Source organism: Python bivittatus, unplaced genomic scaffold (assembly GCF_059951505.1).
Source record: "Python bivittatus isolate LINGU-HERP-01145 unplaced genomic scaffold, Pbiv_v1 ctg000350_np1212, whole genome shotgun sequence".
Lineage (NCBI taxonomy): Eukaryota > Metazoa > Chordata > Lepidosauria > Squamata > Pythonidae > Python > Python bivittatus.
In genome coordinates this window covers 17,036,608-17,056,269 of record NW_028277074.1, presented here as the reverse complement: position 1 = coordinate 17,056,269, position 19,662 = coordinate 17,036,608, and the positions used below count along the sequence as shown (strand labels likewise).

At 40.1% G+C, this 19,662-nt stretch overlaps 2 protein-coding genes across 4 annotated transcripts in view; one reads left to right on the top strand and one right to left on the bottom strand.

Moving 5' to 3' along the window:
* The window catches only part of LTN1 (listerin E3 ubiquitin protein ligase 1), a 33,412-nt gene extending 28,777 nt beyond the window's left edge, over nt 1-4,635 (top strand). The window contains exons 27-30 of the mRNA XM_088144610.1: nt 1,811-2,031; nt 2,689-2,883; nt 3,774-3,941; nt 4,461-4,635. Of these exons, the coding sequence (XP_088000736.1) occupies nt 1,811-2,031; nt 2,689-2,883; nt 3,774-3,941; nt 4,461-4,523 (647 nt within the window). The 3' untranslated portion in view covers nt 4,524-4,635. The remainder of the gene's footprint in view (nt 1-1,810; nt 2,032-2,688; nt 2,884-3,773; nt 3,942-4,460) is intronic.
* Nucleotides 4,629-16,149, bottom strand: HEMK2 (HemK methyltransferase 2, ETF1 glutamine and histone H4 lysine). 3 transcript variants are annotated; one of them, XM_088144611.1, is made up of 7 exons: nt 15,863-16,149; nt 14,643-14,729; nt 10,732-10,822; nt 9,170-9,253; nt 7,597-7,666; nt 6,722-6,863; nt 4,629-5,700 (listed from the first exon to the last, which is right to left on the bottom strand). In XM_088144611.1, the coding sequence occupies exons 1-6, from the start codon at nt 15,991-15,993 to the stop codon at nt 6,823-6,825; spliced, it is 504 nt and encodes a 167-aa protein (XP_088000737.1). In that variant the 5' UTR covers nt 15,994-16,149; the 3' UTR covers nt 4,629-5,700; nt 6,722-6,822. The 3 variants fall into 3 exon arrangements, with proteins under 3 accessions (XP_088000737.1, XP_007441798.1, XP_088000738.1); XM_007441736.3 differs by lacking the exon at nt 7,597-7,666; XM_088144612.1 differs by lacking the exons at nt 6,722-6,863; nt 7,597-7,666.
* Nucleotides 16,150-19,662: the final 3,513 nt, after the last annotated feature.

The following is a 19,662-nucleotide window of genomic DNA, read 5'->3' as shown; positions in this document are numbered from 1 at the left end:
GGCAAAAAAGTATTTAGTCAGCCACCAATTGTGCAAGTTCTCCCACTTAAAAAGATGAGAGAGGCCTGTAATTTTCATCATAGGTATACCTCAACTATGAGAGACAAAATGGGGAAAAAAATCCAGAAAATCACATTGTCTGATTTTTAAAGAATTTATTTGCAAATCATGGTGGAAAATAAGTATTTGGTCAATATCAAAAGTTCATCTCAATACTTTGTTATATATCCTTTGTTGGCAATGACAGAGGTCAAACGTTTTCTGTAAGTCTTCACAAGGTTTTCATACACTGTTGCTGGTATTTTGGCCCATTCCTCCATGCAGATCTCCTCTAGAGCAGTGATGTTTTGGGGCTGTCGCTGGGCAACACAGACTTTCAACTCCCTCCAAAGGATTTCCATGGGGTTGAGATCTGGAGACTGGCTAGGCCACTCCAGGACCTTGAAATGCTTCTTACGAAGCTACTCCTTCGTTGCCCGGGTGGTGTGTTTGGGATCATTGTCATGCTGAAAGACCTAGCCACGTTTCATCTTCAATGCCCTTGCTGATGGAGGTGTTCACTCAAAATCTCACAATACATGGCCCCATTCATTCTTTCCTTTACACAGATCAGTCGTCCTGGTCCCTTTGCAGAAAAACAGCCCCAAAGCATGATGTTTCCACCCCTATGCTTCACAGTAGGTATGGTGTTCTTTGGATGCAACTCAGCATTCTCTCTCCTCCAAACACGACAAGTTGAGTTTAGACCAAAACGTTCTACTTTGGTTTCATCTGACCATATGACATTCTCCCAATCGTCTTCTGGATCATCCAAATGCTCTCTAGCAAACTTCAGACGGGCCTGGACATGTACTGGCTTAAGCAGGGGGACACGTCTGGCACTGCAGGATTTGAGTCCCTGGCGGCATAGTGTGTTACTGATGGTAGCCTTTGTTACTTTGGTCCCAGCTCTCTGCAGGTCATTCACTAGGTCCCCCCGTGTGGTTCTGGGATTTTTGCTCACTGTTCTTGTGATCATTTTGACCCCACAGGGTGAGATCTTGCATGGAGCCCCAGATCGAGGGAGATTATCAGTGGTCTTGTATGTCTTCCATTTTCTAATTATTGCTCCCACAGTTGATTTCTTCACACCAAGCTGCTTGCCTATTGCAGATTCAGTCTTCCCAGCCTGGTGCAGGTCTACAATTTTGTTTCTGGTGTCCTTCAACAGCTCTTTGGTCTTGGCCATAGTGGAGTTTGGAGTGTGACTGTTTGAGGTTATGGACAGGTGTCTTTTATACTGATAACAAGGTCAAACAGGTGCCATTACTACAGGTAACGAGTGGAGGACAGAGGAGCCTCTTAAAGAAGTAGTTACAGGTCTGTGAGAGCCAGACATCTTGCTTGTTTGTAGGTGACCAAATACTTATTTTCCACCATGATTTGCAAATAAATTCTTTAAAAATCAGACAATGTGATTTTCTGGATTTTTTTTCTCATTTTGTCTCTCATAGTTGAGGTATACCTATGATGAAAATTACAGGCCTCTCTCATCTTTTTAAGTGGGAGAACTTGCACAATTGGTGGCTGACTAAATACTTTTTTGGCCCACTGTATAGGTTTGACATATTAGCCAGGTTGGAATTAAAAGAAAACCATTTTGAAAGCAATTCTCTATTCTTAGCTAAGAATAAGCCCCAGTGAGCTCAGTCATTCAAATAAGCATGTATTTTACTCCATTTAAAAAATGGAAATACTGTAACTGAAAGTATGAAACTTCAGTGTTTTTTAAACTGACTTTATTTCTGTATTTTTTCCATTTGTCCTATAGACACACTAGCACTGTCCTCACACATTCCACATTTGGCTTGCACTGTCTATTGTATGACCTTAAAAGATTTGCCAGCTATGGTTCGCCTTTGGTGGAACAGCTGTGAGAAGCGAGTCTTCAACATTGTAGATAAATTTACAAGCAAATATGTTAGTGGTATACTGTCGTCACAAGAAATATCTTCTGTACAGACCAGTACTCAGTTGTTTAATGGCATGATGGTTTGTATCATTATCTTTTTATATGTCTTGGTGTGTGTGTGTTTGTGTGTATTTCATTGTGTGGTATATTTGACTAAATACAGTGATACAACTGATTTCTGAGCGTTGACTGGAAGCACTGGCACTGGAGGTGACCTTAGGGCTAATGTCAGAAAAACAGCAGTGAAATCATCTGCAACCTAAGCATTCTTCTATGAAGCACTTCTGTTCTAAGAAGTACTTAGGTTGTTTGCATTACTGAATAAAGTCTTGGAAAATATCTTACAATATATGCAGAAACCTAGCTATTGTTGGGTAGTGCTAGCAATGTAAGCAAGTGCACTGATTCCCCCCCCACACACACAAATAATGGATTACTGTATAGAAATAAATTCAAGATGACACAATAACAGTTCCATAGGTACCTATATATAGTATTTGGGATTATTTGATGTGTGTGCTCTATGAAAGGGCTAGACTCAATTAAAATAAAGCAGAAGATATTTATTAGTTAGAAGCTACATTCACTTATAAGAAACATTGTTATGGGGTACAGAAATTATGGGTGATAGAAATTTTGGTCCCAATTAGGGTCATTAAGCGAAGTCTTTAAAGTAAGCAGTAGTATCAAAACCTTGTTGCAATAATAGCAAATAGTAACATTTTTGTTTTTTACAGGTAAAAGCTCGATCTGCCACTCGAGAAGTCATTGCTACTTACTCAGTTGATGATATATTCATTGAACTGATTATACAGCTTCCCCCAAATTATCCTTTGGGCTCCATAGCTGTAGAGAGTGGGAAAAGGGTTGGTGTAGCAGTTCAGCAATGGCGCAATTGGATGCTACAGCTCAGCACTTACCTCACTCATCAGGTACTTTTTCATATAGTCTTGACTTTGAAAACACTGACATGGTTGAGTCCTTGTTCTATGTTACTCACAGGTTATGTAAGTTAGATCTGCTCTAAATAACAGGTACTTGCAGTACTTGAAAGGGAAAAAGATGCCCATGAGTCATAGAGGCACCAATATAGTACCTGTTGGCCAGTTTATAAAGTACTTACATTTCTTCCCAGATCACATAACTGATCCCTGCTGCTGTAACAGTATCACAGGAAAATACATATTTGGTTTAAGAAGTTGCCAACTCCCAAGACAGTTTTCCCTTCAAATCACAGTGTTGCAGAGACCTACTCAATTACTGAGTGTAGAAAGAAGAAGACAAGGCAGAAAATTATACTTGTCAACTTGCTTGGCACCTTCACAGTTTTACTATTTTTGAAGTTCCTTTAGGTTGAGCTTGGCTCCTCTTGATTTCATGAATTCGTCTAGTTTTTGACCTTAATTTTTTTTTTCAAATTTTGTTAACCCTCAGTTTAAATCTGTTCATTAATGTCTTTGGATTAATGAAAGGAGACAGGAGACAAATTAATTTGGACTGAAATACCTGTTGAGTGGAAGATTCTTCAGTCTGATTTCCACACCAAACACTTTCCTTTTAAACAACAGCAGTATTTCATAATTTAATTTAAATTATAAATTTAATTAAAAAGGTAACATTTCTTACCTACAGTTATTGAAGCTAAATTTCATAAGTAGACCAAACTGATTATTCAATACACAAATAAAGAAACCTTACTATATATTATATACATGCATTTACAGGACATTGTAAAAGACAAGATAGAAAATTGGGATAGAAATTTCACTGAATACTGCAAAAAGTTGAAATAATGCATTAATGGGAAAATGTCTCTCTTTAGAATGGAAGCATTATGGAAGGGTTAGCATTGTGGAAAAACAATGTGGATAAACGTTTTGAGGGTGTTGAAGACTGCATGATCTGTTTCTCAGTTATACATGGTTCTAACTACTCCCTCCCCAAAAAAGCTTGCAGAACATGCAAGAAAAAGTTCCATTCAGCCTGTCTGGTATGTATCTAGACTATATTTTTGAAGAAAAACAAGTCTGAAATGTACATGGCTTTAATGATACTAATAATAGTCATATCAATGTTTAATAAATAGCCTAAGAAAACATAGTTTATTTATATTGCTAAGTATGTAAAGGTATCGTATCTCTTAAAGCAAATAATGGGATCCTTTAAATTGAAATTATTTGCTGTTTTTAGAAGGGCTATGGAAACTCATGCCTCAGGTGGTAGACCTTTGATGTAGATCAGCACTTAAAGGAATCTGGCTTGTGAAAAAGAGTTGTGAGCATACTAGACTATTCTGTGAAAATACTTTACTATAAATAGGCACTTATAGTACTGTAGTAGGGACTAGTGGTGTGCAAAAAAAGGATATTCTTACTGCTGAATATTAAAGGAAAATCTATCTTTAGAGGTAGATTTAAAGACGCTGTAAGTATTCAAACTTGGCTAGCTAGCTAGTTTTTAGTATGAAATGCCAGATTTTTCTAAATATTTGCTTTCTGAATTCCTCTAGTACAAATGGTTTACATCTAGCAACAAATCTACTTGCCCACTTTGTCGAGAGACTTTCTTCTGATATATATGTTTCTGCTTCAGTGAACCTAAAGAAACAATTGAAATCATCATACTTGGACTGAGCAGTGAAACCTTAATTTCTTCACTTACTAATAAAGAGTTCAAACTAAAAAGTTTGTATGAGTATTATTTACTATCTTTGCATTAAAGTATTTAGATATAAAATGTAGAAATGAGTGACATGTAACAGTTTTTGATCTTGGGCTCAAGATGTAGTGTATTCCTGTCTTACATAACTATTCATAAGAAAGTCCTGTTGAGGTCAAAAGGTTTTTAGCAGCACGAAGAGCAATTTCCTGTAATAGTTTGCTCAGTTAGAGATCATTATTAGAATTGGTATCAAAGGTTCCAAATGAAAGGGATACATACACACGTACAGATACCCACAAATGGATCTGTGGCACAAATGCATCAAGCTGTCTTTTAGATTTGAAGTAGCGGCAAACAACTTTGTGAGCCGCCTAGTACAGCCTGTAGCAGTTCTTAGTACTGTAGTAGGGACTAGTGATGTGCAAAAGATTTTGAATTTAAACATTCAAGTTTGAAACCACTGTTCCAACCATATCTTAAGTATTCTGATTATTCAATAAGTATTCTAAACTTGAAACATTTCTAGTAAGGTTGAAACAGCTATTTCAACTTTAAACAGCTATTTCAAACTTGAAACAACTGTATTTACCTAAACATGTACCTTGCATTTCCCTGAAGTCGGAATACGCGACAGAAACAAGAGAGAATGAATTCCAAGGCAAGTCCATCATTCAGAATCTCTGAAACTCAAGATAAGCAACTTAAGACAATACTCAGGATCTCTCTCCTAATTACTTGTACTGACAGGACTGTAATGATGTTTATGCAATGTTTTATTTTACTTTCCACTTCAATGTTGTTAAAATTTTGGTTTTACAGACATGAAAATATACATATTCTTGAATTGATTAAGTAGCTAATATGTTAATGTGCACTTGTTGGCAGTAATTAGAATTTAATTTTAATTAAATTTAAATTTAATCCAATACAACATTTTAAAACAAAGAGTCCACTATATGAAGATTCCTCCAGAGGCCATCTTCAGGGTTTGTAGAATTTCAGTACTGAAAGATATTCCCTTCCTGCTTGTCTGGAAATTACTTTATTGCCATTTAAACCACATTCCTGCAGTATTTTAATAATTTCATCTGCAATTCAAAACAAGAGATTATCATCAGTTTAAAACAACAACTGGCCTTACTCACTGCTAACCTAACTGAATCTTGGGGAAAAAATGGCAGTTCACTGGAGCCATCTTCATGTGTTATATATATATGAAAGATCTTTGTATAATAAAAGGGAAGTTAGGTTATTTCTTTTGATCCCATTCTCAATGTCCTGTGCTGACCACAGCCCTGTATTTTCAGTGCAGGCTAAACAAGTTAATCTGTGCTAAATGTATGGATGCCATAAAAAGTCTCTGTGCTCCATTTCATCTTCATTATAATAAGTCTCTTGATTTGAAAGGACTTCTATGTCCTTTCATTGGTAGTATTTAATGCAGCATAGTAACACAGATAATAAATAATCCTGAGGGACAACCTCATCCCCATTACATTGACCTGTCCCACCCGGTCTGGCAGAAAAGGCATGTTGCAGATCCCATCAGTGAGAGAATGTCGACTGGTGGGTCCGAGGAGGAGAGCCTTCTCTGCTGTTGCCCCTGCCCTATGGAATACTCTCCCCCAAGAGGTGAGGTGGGCCCCTACCCTCCCAATTTTTCAGAGGGAATTGAAGACTTGGCTTTGCCAGTTTGCATGGGGTGAGGAAAGATACAATCGACCCTAGGGATGGCTGGCGCCTTGACAATGCTCCCTGAGTTTATTAACACCTAATTAAACATCAGCCTCTTGGAAGTATCATAAAGGAAAATAAAGGAAGTTTGTTTTTTAGTACATTTTAATTAATTAATTTTTAAAAATTTTAATTAATGTTTATTCTATTTTTACTGTAAACCACCCAGAGTCACCCCACAGTGAGATGGGCTGTGACAAATTTGAAATATAAATAAACAAACAAATAAATAAAAGCTCAGACCTGCCATCTACTACAATCTAATTTGAAATAGAATTTTCTCCTGGGACTGAAAGATTTTACATAACTATTAACAAGTATTTTGCATGACAATCAACTTCTACAATATTTAAGAAGAAATTGAGACATGGCTACCTGGATTATTTTCTTTAATGGTAACTAGGTAAAATAATCCTCTTGCTGATAATAAGTCTGACACCAGTGGAAAGAGTCTATCCATAACTTCTCTGCCATTTTTACCTCCAGCCCAGGCTGCCTCTATTCCATGACTTTGTATCTAGAACAAATAAAATATGGAAAATTCCATTTTACCCATTCAGAATTTTATAAGGAATCATCTTTTATAATGATTAATGAGAAGGAAATGTGTGTGTGTACAGATACAAACATGTAGAAATTTAAATAGTGTGTGTAATCCAAGGAGGCTATTCTTTTGCTGTACACATGGCAAGGTATCTTACGCTGGTGAGACCACTGGTTAGACCTGAATCAAGTTCTGGCCACCATATTTTAGGAAAGACAATGACCAAGTGACCCATTTCCAGAGGAGAGCAACCAAGATAGTAAGGTGACTGGAAGGAAAAAAAAATGAAGAACAGATGGAGGCACTGCATACAAGTAGTCCTTGATTTATAACTACAATCAGGACCGGGATTTCTGTCACTAAATGATGAGGTCATAAAGATGTCACATAACTGCATTGCTTAACGATGGCAATCCCAGCAGTCCTGGTTGCCGTTGTTAACTGAGAATCACGGGTCGTTAAGTGAGTACACACCCCAAGCCATTCCAGGCTTGGTCCCTCCCTCAGTAAGGTAAGGGACTGCCTCCAACTCCCTCCACCCACCTATCTCCCTCCATCTCTGCCCTTTTGGCCACCCTGAAGCCTGCCTTGTGGGGCAGCAACTGTGCGGCTCTGGGGCTGCTCGCCATGCCCTGGGAAGCCGCAGCCCCCTCGCCACCCTGCACTCTGAGACTGCTGCCCTGTGCGCTCTGCCACCCCAGCTGACCTTTGCTATTTTCTTCTACTGCTGATGAGGCATGCCTGGCCTGGCGGCTGGGCTGAGGCTGGGTTTCACGCTGCGAAGAAAAAAAAAAAACAAAAACCCTAGAGCTGCGTGTGCCAAAAAGCCGCTTTGTGCCCTGCTCCTGGGCTGGGCTGTGGCTTTGCACTGCAAGGGGGGAAACCTCCCCCCCCAACACACAAAAACAGCCCGAGCTGTACAGCACCAAAAAGCTGTCTCAGCCGCACACGTGGATCAGAACTGAAGTGAGTTTTGGTGTGCTGTGGCTCAGGGGCTGCTTTTTACTTTTTTTTTTTTTCCACAGTGCAAATGGCGTTTGCCTTGGGAAGCATCTTGCAGGAGTTGAATCCGCCTGGAGGTTGGCCTTTTAGGGACAGGCGCGCTCTCCTTGGATGGGGAGACAAAGAAGGTGGCGGTCCTTGCGGGAACAGAGTCCCACGTGGGAGGCTGCATTTGCTCTGCTGGCAAGCCTTGGTTGTGTGCTTGTTGGCTGCAAGGAACCCGAAGCCTGAACCCTCTTCGAGGTCTTTTTTCCAAATCAGAGGGTTGGATGAGGAGGAGGAAGCAAGGAACTTGCACTCCCATTCAGGTTTGCCTTGTGCCTTCTGGTCATCCTTTGGTAGCAGATATTTTTTAAGGCATAAGCATGAAACTGAGCAAACTCAGGGACGCAGTGAAGAACAGGAAGGCCTGGCGCAGTATGGTTCATGGGGTCACAAAGAGTCGGACATGACTTAATGACTGAACAACAACAAAAATTTTTAAGGCGAGAAGCCATTGCCTGCAGACTTACACTAATGAATGGGGGGGGGGGCACAGCACTGCTGCTTTTATCCTGGAAAAAAAGGACATGCCCCTGTGGTCATAAGTGCGGGAGGGTTGCCAAGTGCCTGAATTTTGATCACATGACTGCAGGGGCACTGCAACAGCTGTAACTTCAGGCACGAGTCATAAGTCCCTTCATTCAGCACTGCCATAACTTTGAACAGTGACTGAATGGTTGTAAGCCAAGGACTACCTGTATACTTAGCCTGGAGAAGACAAAACCGTGGGAAGACATAACACTGCTAAGGAACTGAAAGGTTATCATGTAGAAGTCGGGATAGATTAGTTCAAAGTTATTACAGAAGACAGGGCAAGGAAGAATAGGCTTAATAATAATATATATATTGACTGGACATTATGGATATTTAAGAATTGTTCTGCAATGTCAGTGTTTCTCAGGAGGTGGTAGACTCTTCTTTGGCTGTCAGATGCTACAGTAGTGGATTTCTTCAATGGACAGGGGGCTAGATTAGATAATCTCCAAGGTATATTCAATTATTACATTCTATGCTTCTATGATATTTGGATTAAGCCACAAGTATCAAGAAAAGAAAGATGGGAACAAGCGAAAGCATAAATTAACGATGGTAATGTTCTATTTATAGGTAACGATTTAAATACTAATCAATTTCCAACTCGTTGAATTTTTTCAATATGACATGTAGATTACTAATGATACCTTACAGAAGCAATATATTGATAATTGGAATTCTTAAATCTCATATGATCATACCTCATCAGAAGGGGTTACCACATAGGGTGGGTTAAATAACAGTAAATCCACTTTGCCATGTAATCGTGGCAACAATCCTGTTACCTAAACATAAATAAAAACATTAACAATTACATAACACATACAATTATCCGAGTTCTCTACAATAAATATTGAAAGATACAAGCTCCTTCTTATGGGTGCATAATCTAACTGAATGAAACAAAGGAAGTGGTAATAGGGAAGGAAAGAGAAAGCAGGTATTGGAGAGGTAGCACCATATTTTGCCAAGCATATAAAATCTAATGCAAGCTCATCTTATTTGCTGGGGGACGCGGTGGCGCAGCGGCTTAATGACGCTGAAAGTTGCCGGCCAGAAATGGTCGACGCTTCAGCGGTTCGAGTCCAGCCTTCGCGTTAAACAGGGTGAGCTCCTGTTTCCTCCCCAGTTCCTGTCAACCCAACAGGTTGAAAACTCACGTGAGTAGACAAATGGGTACTCTCACTCCGGTGGGAGGAAAAATGCTGGCGGCGCCTTGCAAAAGGAGTCAGGAGCAGTTGCCGGTAAGCGCGAAAAGGGCGCAAAGCAACAGAAACTCTGCCTCCTGCGCTCGCCAGCTGGGCTCTGCTCTAGGAAGGAGGCTCTGGCAAACCACTTCTGAAACAATTGCCTTGAAAACTGCAAGGACTCGTCCAAGCAGTCACTGCAGAGTCGGTAACGACTGAGCGCAGATAAAAAAAAAAAATCTTATTTACGCACCACTTGTCTATAGGCACACAAGCTTGGCCCAGGAAAAACAATTAAAAACATCTATCCAATATCTGCTTTCTTGTGATGGAATGGACTTATGAAGGCCAGGCTCAGGAGATAAGCATATTCTTAGCCCCCAGCAGGAGCGTGGGAAGTTCAACAAGATGAGGCTGGCACCTCCCTAAGGAATTCACGGTGTTGTGGCTGGCTGGCTTGGGAACTAGGGTTCAGTCTGGCGAGATTTTCTGTCTGGAGGTTGTAGCTAATAAACACAACAGAACTGTATTTGCACTGTCTCTTGGAGTTCTTTGGGCTGAACCTGACGTTTCTGGTCTTTATGTTTCAAATTAAGATTAAAAACTCATATCCTAAAAAAAATATCTTATGATGGTTTATCAAGGGACGTGAGATAATGTGCAAAGGAGGCTGCATATTATATTGTGCAATAACTTTTGTCTACCAACACCATGCTTTATACTGCTCTGCTGCTATGGTGTTTGTCACCAAAACTTCTACCTGTTTTTGCTAGTCAATCACTCTACGTGCAAGCTAGAATCCACTGAGGTATCAAGTGCCACTGACATTATTCTAACTAACATACAGTGAGTCACTTGAAAACAATGTCGGGGCAGAGCAGATCACATATTATGTCATGAAAACAGCTGACTGGTACATAGCTAAAGCAGAAGAGCTCCATTAACAGATATACTTTTAGGCATTCATTTTAGAATAGCAATTCTTACCAGACAATTTAACATAAATGACATTTGAGTATTAATGACATATTGTAAAACTTGCTGACCAAAACAATCAATTATAATTTGTATCTCACCAAGTCAGTAATTACTGGCTGAATGTGAACACTATTGTGTCTAGCTGTCTCTGCTGTGCACAGACCTGCCTCAGGATTGATATCAGTACACCTATATGCACAAAATCACATTTTAATAAACAGAAGCTATCTTTGATCAACTTAGAAAATAACTGGTCATATATAATTTAGATCAGATACTAAATTTCTATTGCTATTTTTACTAAGTATGCATATCCTTGCAAAAGAAGATAATCCTGTTAGCCATTACTGTATACTGAATGCATAAAATCTCTACCTTGAATTTCACAAGAGAAATGTTTCCACTGATCTCCAGTTTCTTGCTAATAATAAATATAATAGATTTTGTTCATCTAATTTTCTTAATTTGTCAATTTGACTAATGATTTGATCCAGGGATGTGCATGGGGGGGTGGATAGGTCAAGATGACAGGTGCAACCATGCAACTGAAGCCTTGCCCATTTTGTACATTTATCAACATTGCATGTACATATAAAAGGGTAGGGTTTTGATTGCATAATCATGCCTGCCATCTTAGCTTTTCTGACTCCTTCCACAGTTGCCCCTGGCCTGATGAAATACATAATTAAATACAGGTACTCCTTGGTTAATGACTACTCGTTCAGCGACTGTTCAAGTTATGACAGTGCTGAACAAGTGGTACTTAGGACTGGTCCTTGAGTTTCCTGCCATCCCAGCACCTCTGCATTCACGTGATTATGATCTGGGTGCTTGGCTCGCACTTATGATGGTTACACCACCTCATGGTCACATGATCACCATTTACAACCTTCCCTGCCAGCTTCCCATAAACAAAGTCAATGGGGAAGCCAGCAAGGAAGGTCCCAAGGTCCTGGGGTAAGTCTCCTGCGCCTAGCAGCAGCCATCCCAAGTCTAGCTGCGTTCGCACTGTGCCAGAGCCGCATGCATTCTCCCCCCCCCCCGCAGCAGCCACCCCAAGCCTCACAGCACTCATGCCACACTGGACCCTTGCACCTTCACCGAGCCCAGCTGTGCTTGCACCTCCTCAGCCACCTGCACACCCCCATGTACCATTCCTGAACAACACTGCGCTCACTCCACACCTCCCTGGCCACCTGCACACCCTCATTGCCAGGCAGCAGCCATTTACCTGCCTGCTGGCCTGTTTGTGAGCCACCTGGGACTTGCAACTTCCTGCTGGCTTCCCTACTGACTTTGGTTGCTGGAAGCCAGAAGGAAGTTGCAAGGAGGTCTTCACTTAACAACCTGCAAACCTCGCTTAACAACAGCAGCGGGGACTGCAGGGCTTGCCATTGCTAAGCAATGTGATCATGTGTCATCACACTTTACAACCACATCACTTAGCAACAGAAATTCCAGTCCCGATTACTGTCATTAACCAAGGACTACCTGTAACTGGTATACATATTTTTCAGAAGCCTTACCTGATAGGATATATTTCATTTGCGATTTTAAAGAGCAGTGTTAACTTTTATATCAAGATTAATAAAATAACAAAAACCAAGTACAGTGGGGCAAAAAAGTATTTAGTCAGCCACCAATTGTGCAGGTTCTCCCACTTAAAAAGATGAGAGAGGCCTGTAATTTTCATCATAGGTATACCTCAACTATGAGAGACAAAATGGGAAAAAAAATCCAGAAAATCACATTGTCTGATTTTTAAAGAATTTATTTGCAAATCATGGTGGAAAATAAGTATTTGGTCACCTACAAACAAGCAAGATGTCTGGCTCTCACAGACCTGTAACTACTTCTTTAAGAGGCTCCTCTGTCCTCCACTCGTTACCTGTAGTCATGACACCTGTTTGACCTTGTTATCAGTATAAAAGACACCTGTCCACAACCTCAAACAGTCACACTCCAAACTCCATTATGGCCAAGACCAAAGAGCTGTTGAAGGACACCAGAAACAAAATTGTAGACCTGTACCAGGCTGGGAAGACTGAATCTGCAATAGGCAAGCAGCTTGGTGTGAAGAAATCAACTGTGGGAGCAATAATTAGAAAATGGAAGACATACAAGACCACTGATAATCTCCCTTGATCTGGGGCTCCATGCAAGATCTCACCCTGTGGGGTCAAAATGATCACAAGAACAGTGAGCAAAAATCCCAGAACCACATGGGGGAACCTAGTGAATGACCTGCAGAGAGCTGGGACCAAAATAATAAAGGGTACCATCAGTAACACACTACGCCGCCAGGGACTCAAATCCTACAGTGCCAGATGTGTCCCCCTGCTTAAGCCAGTACACATCTGGGCCCGTCTGAAGTTTGCTAGAGAGCATTTGGATGATCCAGAAGAGGATTGGGAGAATGTCATATGGTCAGATGAAACCAAAGTAGAAAGTTTTGGTCTAAACTCAACTTGTCGTGTTTGGAGGAGAGAGAATGCTGAGTTGCATCCAAAGAACACCATACCTACTGTGAAGCATGGGGGTGGAAACATCATGCTTTGGGGCTGTTTTTCTGCAAAGGGACCAGGACGACTGATCCGTGTAAAGGAAAGAATGAATGGGGCCATGTATTGTGAGATTTTGAGTGAGCACCTCCTTCCATCAGCAAGGGCATTGAAGATGAAACGTGGCTGGGTCTTTCAGCATGACAATGATCCCAAACACACCACCCAGGCAACGAAGGAGTGGCTTCGTAAGAAGCATTTCAAGGTCCTGGAGTGGCCTAGCCAGTCTCCAGATCTCAACCCCATGGAAATCCTTTGGAGGGAGTTGAAAGTCTGTGTTGCCCAGCGACAGCCCCAAAACATCACTGCTCTAGAGGAGATCTGCATGGAGGAATGGGCCAAAATACCAGCAACAGTGTGTGAAAACCTTGTGAAGACTTACAGAAAACGTTTGACCTCTGTCATTGCCAACAAAGGATATATAACAAAGTATTGAGATGAACTTTTGATATTGACCAAATACTTATTTTCCACCATGATTTGCAAATAAATTCTTTAAAAATCAGACAATGTGATTTTCTGGATTTTTTTCCCCATTTTGTCTCTCATAGTTGAGGTATACCTATGATGAAAATTACAGGCCTCTCTCATCTTTTTAAGTGGGAGAACTTGCACAATTGGTGGCTGACTAAATACTTTTTTGCCCTACTGTACTTTCCAAGTAATGTTGTTACTGAAATATAATACAAAACTATACTCAATAAAGCTTAATTACTATTTGATTTGATACTATTATTACCAAGCCATATCAAACTTATTGATAGGATTTGTAAATCATAATTCAACATGTCTGGTTACATCTATTTTATGTGCTGCATTCTAAACGTGCACGTGACTGTATATAGGAAAGTACTAAACCGAACAAATATTAAAGCAAATAACAGTGATATACAAGCAACAGTTCTGAACTGAACCATTATCTTGTAGGACTGTCAGATATACTATTTAATGTCAAGCTATATTTCTTTGATCTAAACCAGGGGTCCTCAAACTTTTTTAACAGGGGGCCAGTTCACAGTCCCTCAGAATGTTGGGGGGCCGGACTATAGTTTGAGGAGAGCCGCCGGACCTGGCATACCTGTCATGTAGAATAGTCCGGCTCTGCGATCTCCCTCCTCATGCATCGCCTGCAGCTCCTGACACAGCCCCAACACTTCCGCTTCTGACAGACAGCAGTGGCAGCCAATCAGGCAGGCGGGCCGGATAAATGACCCTGGCGGGCCATATCCGGCCCGTGGGCCGTACTTTGATAACCCCTGATCTAAATGTTTCTACCAAGTGAAGAATTATACCACTGATGTCACATAAATTTACATTTAATAATACCTCATAGTCATATCTAAAGATTAAAAGAAGACATTATGTTACATTATTTAACTAGCAAAAAATATGCATCAAAAGCACCCTATTTCTTGTTTACCTTATATAACTCAAATATAAATACTCACATGTAAAATGCTTTGGGTCCAACAACTGAAGCCAAAAAAGTTGAAACTACTCCTGATCCAGATCCTACCTCAAGGCATATATCAATGCTAAACATGTTGAGTATAAAAATAATGGTTCACAGAGATTAAAATGAGTACACTGTTACATACAAAATGTACATGGTTTATAAATTTTTTAACTGTTTTAAAATTAAAAATTCTATTACATCCGGCAAAGTAATGTGTTATAAGCTTATTATTATTATTATTATTATTCAACTTTGCTGATTTCTGACTGATAAATTATCTGAAATGCTGTTTTGCACATTAATAAGGGAACATTTTATATTCAAGGGTAACATAAGTCTAGATTTTATAGAGTTTATTCTGTTTATGTCTTTTGTAGATTTTAATCTGTTTATGTCTGGACTTTATTTGTAAATTAATATTCTGCAGATGCATATTTTCTCTAGCCACAAATTATTCTCAGTCATTGCAGCTATGTGCAATTCCAGCCATATCAAGAAGCCATAGGAAAAAATTATATATTGTATGCATGAAGTTTCATGTTTATTCCCAGGAAACCTCAACTGAAAAATCAGCTCTCTTTTCATAAGGTTGATTTATACTCTTCCCAGCCAAAACCATTTCTAATCCTTCTCCTGCAACAGAACAGAATGCAATATGTACTCCTTTGGCAAGACTTTCCAAAGTGGTGTGTTTGGGTGATACTATTTTGAAGATAGATACAGTCCACAGGGCAGAAGTTACCAGAAACTATACACTTTATGGTGAGTTATAAGATGTGATTTAACAGGTTACAAAAAAGGTAAAATCTCCTTTCAAATAAATTGACTCCTAATTACATGCAACTTCTTGCCATGGCCTTTGCCCAATAAGTTTTTTTTTTAACTTTTCCATCAAGCCCTGGACTTTCCTGGTGGTCTCCCATTCAAATATTAATCCTGCTAGACCCTACTTAGCTTTTCAAGATCAATCAAGGATCACTGGGTGATTATTAACTCCTAGACGTTTATTTCTGGCTGTATAAAAAGCAGTTTATCAAATGTGCACCGTGGATCTTCTGCACAGCTGTGGCCAAGTCTATCGCTAAACCAGGCTAGACGAAACAGTCGGTTCGCACCGCTGCAATACTGCCTATTGTGCCGTCACGCAGCCCACCCGCAGTCCCAAACTCCCCCCCTCTCTTGCTTGCGCAGTCCCGCCAACCGGCGCCTCACCGGGCGCTTCTCAGAGCCTCCGCATCCTGCTCCAGAGCGTCGAGCAGCAAGTAAGTGTCTTCGGCGGGCTCATATACGGCGCTGAAGGGGCCTTCCGGGCCCACGTGCTGGTGCCGCGGCGTTGGAATCATCACCGCCGCGGTTCCTATCCTGGCCACGAGGGTAGAAGGAGATCGAAGCGGCCATAGACCTGCAGAAAGCCTCCTCAGCCGCGCCTCCGCGATTTGCACCCTTTCCTTTCAATGAAGGCAAGAGAAACAAGGAAAGCCGGCCCTTCGCTCCTTTCACGCCTGCGCTTGGTCAGAAATGCCCAATGATTGAGGCAGGGCAATAAAGCCCGCCCCGTCAAAGGAACGGTAGCTACGGATTCGTCGGCTATAGAGATGGAAGGGTCGCGTGCAGTTAGTATCTGCCGTTCAGTCTACGACTGAACCAGTTACGCTATGGTTTTGCGTGCAGGAGAGGTAGCTGGTAGGTAGGTAGGTAGGTAGGTAGGTAGTCTGCTTTTTGGAATCAGTGTTTTGTTTTGGTTTTAGCAAAATACTTCCTTAAAAGGCTATCAAAGGCTTGCGTGCTTCCACTCTCCACTCCTGGAGGCTGAAACCAAATGAAAGCTTCAGCGTTTAACAGCAGCTTAATTTTGTCACAGTAGGGGACATAAGGTTCTTTCGTCCTCCAAACAGATTTCGGTTTTGTGTTGACGCTTTTTAGTTTCATCGGTGCATTAAAAGAATCAACTGCTGCTAGAAGAATCCCAGGTCGCACCCCAAAAAGAATCTAAAGAATCTAGCAGAAAAGGGGAGGCAGATATCCTTTTCTTTTAAAATCCTCTCTCTCTCTCTCTCTCTCTCTCTCTCTCTCTCACACACACACACACACACAGACGCACAAATACTAAATACAGTAGAAAGAAAAAAATCTGCTTCCTGTTTCCAGTTCTTGTATCAAAATCTAAAAATGAAAGCTGAAATGGTCAAGTCTAAAGTTAAGCTTTATTTCTAGTGACTAGATGACATGTCCTTATTGTTGTATTTACAGTTAGATGAAAGTGGTTTGCTACTGTTTTTTTCTGGATTTTTAAAAAACATTGTAGCCTAGTCTACAGCCTTGAAATACTTGGGTAGTCTACCATCCAAGCACTAACCAAATCCTTGCTTAGCTTTTTCAAGATTTGCCAAAGTCGGTGAACAAAAGCTTCCTAGAGTTAAAATCATGTGCAGCTAAATGAGTGTCATGTAATAGCTGTATGACAGGTCAGTCTCCCTTTGGAGAGATCTATTTGCCTGTTATGTAGCAAGTTGCATATGAAGCAGATGAAATGTCAAATAATTTAATTTCTGAGGTGCTCCCACCAGACGGGGTTGAGTGGGCTTATCTGTTCTACTAGACTTATCTGTTCTGCTTTTTAATTTAATTTAATTTATTTGTCAAATTTATTTGACTGCCCATCTCACTGAAGGGACTCTGGGTGGTGTACAATAAAACCAGGAATTGACACATTTTACAAACCCATTAAAACAATAAGCATAGATCAATCAAGACCATGAGAGGGAAGATGTTGCATACAATATAATCAGCGTGTAAGCTCCCTATTACCAGGGGATCCCCAAATTTGCTAGGAAAAAAAAGTATTTTGAGACCTTTCCGGAAGGCCATAAAGGTTGGGGCTAACCTCACCTTGGGAGGGATGATGTTCCAAAAGGGTGGGAGCCATGGCAGAAAAGGCTCACCTCCTAGATCCTGTCCAATGGAACTCTTTCGTGGATGGCACCCTCAGCATGCCTCTCCTGCTGGACCTGATGGGACAGGTAAGTGTAATAGGGAAGAGGTGGTCCGTCAGATAATTGGCCCCATGCCATACAAGGTTTTAAAGGTAAAAACTGGCACCTTAAATTGGACCTGGAAGCAAACTGGCAGCTCATGGAGAAGAGGTGTAATGTGTGTCCATTGAGGGACACACTTAACTGCCAGTGCCGCCACATTTTGCACCACCACTCTTGAAAGGCAGCCCCATGTAGAGCATGTTAACAGTAGTCCATCTGGGATGTGACCAGGACATGAGTAACTGTGAGCTGTTACTCACTGGAATTCTAAGAGTCACTTAACCTGAGGCAGACAGAGAAATATTTTTGTCCTGAACTGCTATTAAATTACTGGAGTCTCTACACTAAATGTGTCTTTTCTCAGGATCCTATAGCAGCAGTTGCAGAATCCTAGGAAAAAGCATGGCTGCTTGAAGGAGCTGCTAGTTCTTGCCATGTTCACACATTTCAGAGCATCTTCTTGCCCTAGAATCTGAAGTACCATACAATCTTAAATTCCATACATCACTGGAAAAATTAATAGATTTGTGTATTGATGGTAATCTCTATTTTGTAATTAAATATATAAATTATTGCAATTAGTATTTTTAAGCACAGAAAAGAAAAATAGATTCTTTACATAATCAACACAATGAACAAAGCAAGAATTTTAATGTTTTTAAAAAGGCAGTGTCCTTTGTGTCTACCTCTTTTGTACACAAAAGCAAAATCCAACCAGTAAAGTGTGAATGTTCAGCTTTGTGTTTTGTCTTGGCTGTAATCCTAAATGCACTTAACTGGAGCTAAGTCGAAGTAGACCTGCACACTATATAATAGCAAACTTAATCTCCTTGACACGAGTTTATTTTTAGCCAGCACTTTTGGGTATCATCCTTCTTCTTCCTATTATATAAATTGTTTAAATAAGTGAGATTATTTAAACACTGCAATTAAATATTAATAGCATTCTAACTGTAAATTAGAAATAATAATTTACTATTTATACATTTTGTCATTCTTGTGATTTAAATATGGAATAAAAATACACAGAAATTCATCCAATTTATATTTAATCTGTGTTTTCTGTTTTTTACCTTGCCTTGGTAATTTTAAATAATACTATATGCTGTGTAAAAACCTTAAATGCCAAGCCTTTAAAAAAGAATAAATGAATAATTGAAAAGTGTCATAAAGCATTTCAGTCCCGCGAAATGTGTCCTGGAAAAAAATCAGCATATGAGCCTCTGAACATTGTGTTTTAAAAGACACTAACACAAATCTTATAATTGAAAGAGTTATTTTTTTAAAAAAATGAATTGCCTTTGGTGACTCTGCCAAAGTACTCTCTAAGGATTAAGATATTATGGTCTGTATTTTACATAAGTATATGCTTGAAAAAAAACGATGCTTGAATAGTCATTGCTTTTATCAACCACTGTGGGCAAAATTGTGTGAAAAATAATTGGATTTGGTGTTATCTTCACAAAACCCTTGACTGTTAAGATAAATGTATTGGGGAAAAGTGTAAAATGAACATAGCTTGGCATAGCTTGAATGTTTGGAATATATGTCTTTTACAGCTTGGCCAAAATGAATCAGAACTTGAATATGAGACATTATTGCTGATGCACACTGGATAATTGACAAAGAAATACACTGCAGTCTAGCACTTAGTAGGATAGTGATGAATGTCTTGGTACACTATTCAGATGCCATGATGTGTCTCTGCCTACAAAGATCAGAATCATGAAGGCAATAGTGCTACCTGTGAACCTGTATGGAAGCAAAAACTGGGTTTTGAAGAAACAAGATAGAATGAGTATTGACGCTTTTGACGTTTATGGTGGGAGAAGGCTCCTGAGAATATCATGGATAGCCAAGAAATCAAACAAATGAATAATAAAATCAATCAATCCAGTGTTCTCACTAAAGGCTCAAATTATTGAGCATTTCTGAATAAAAGACTTTGTCCCCTTACCAGAACTCATCCTAAGAGGG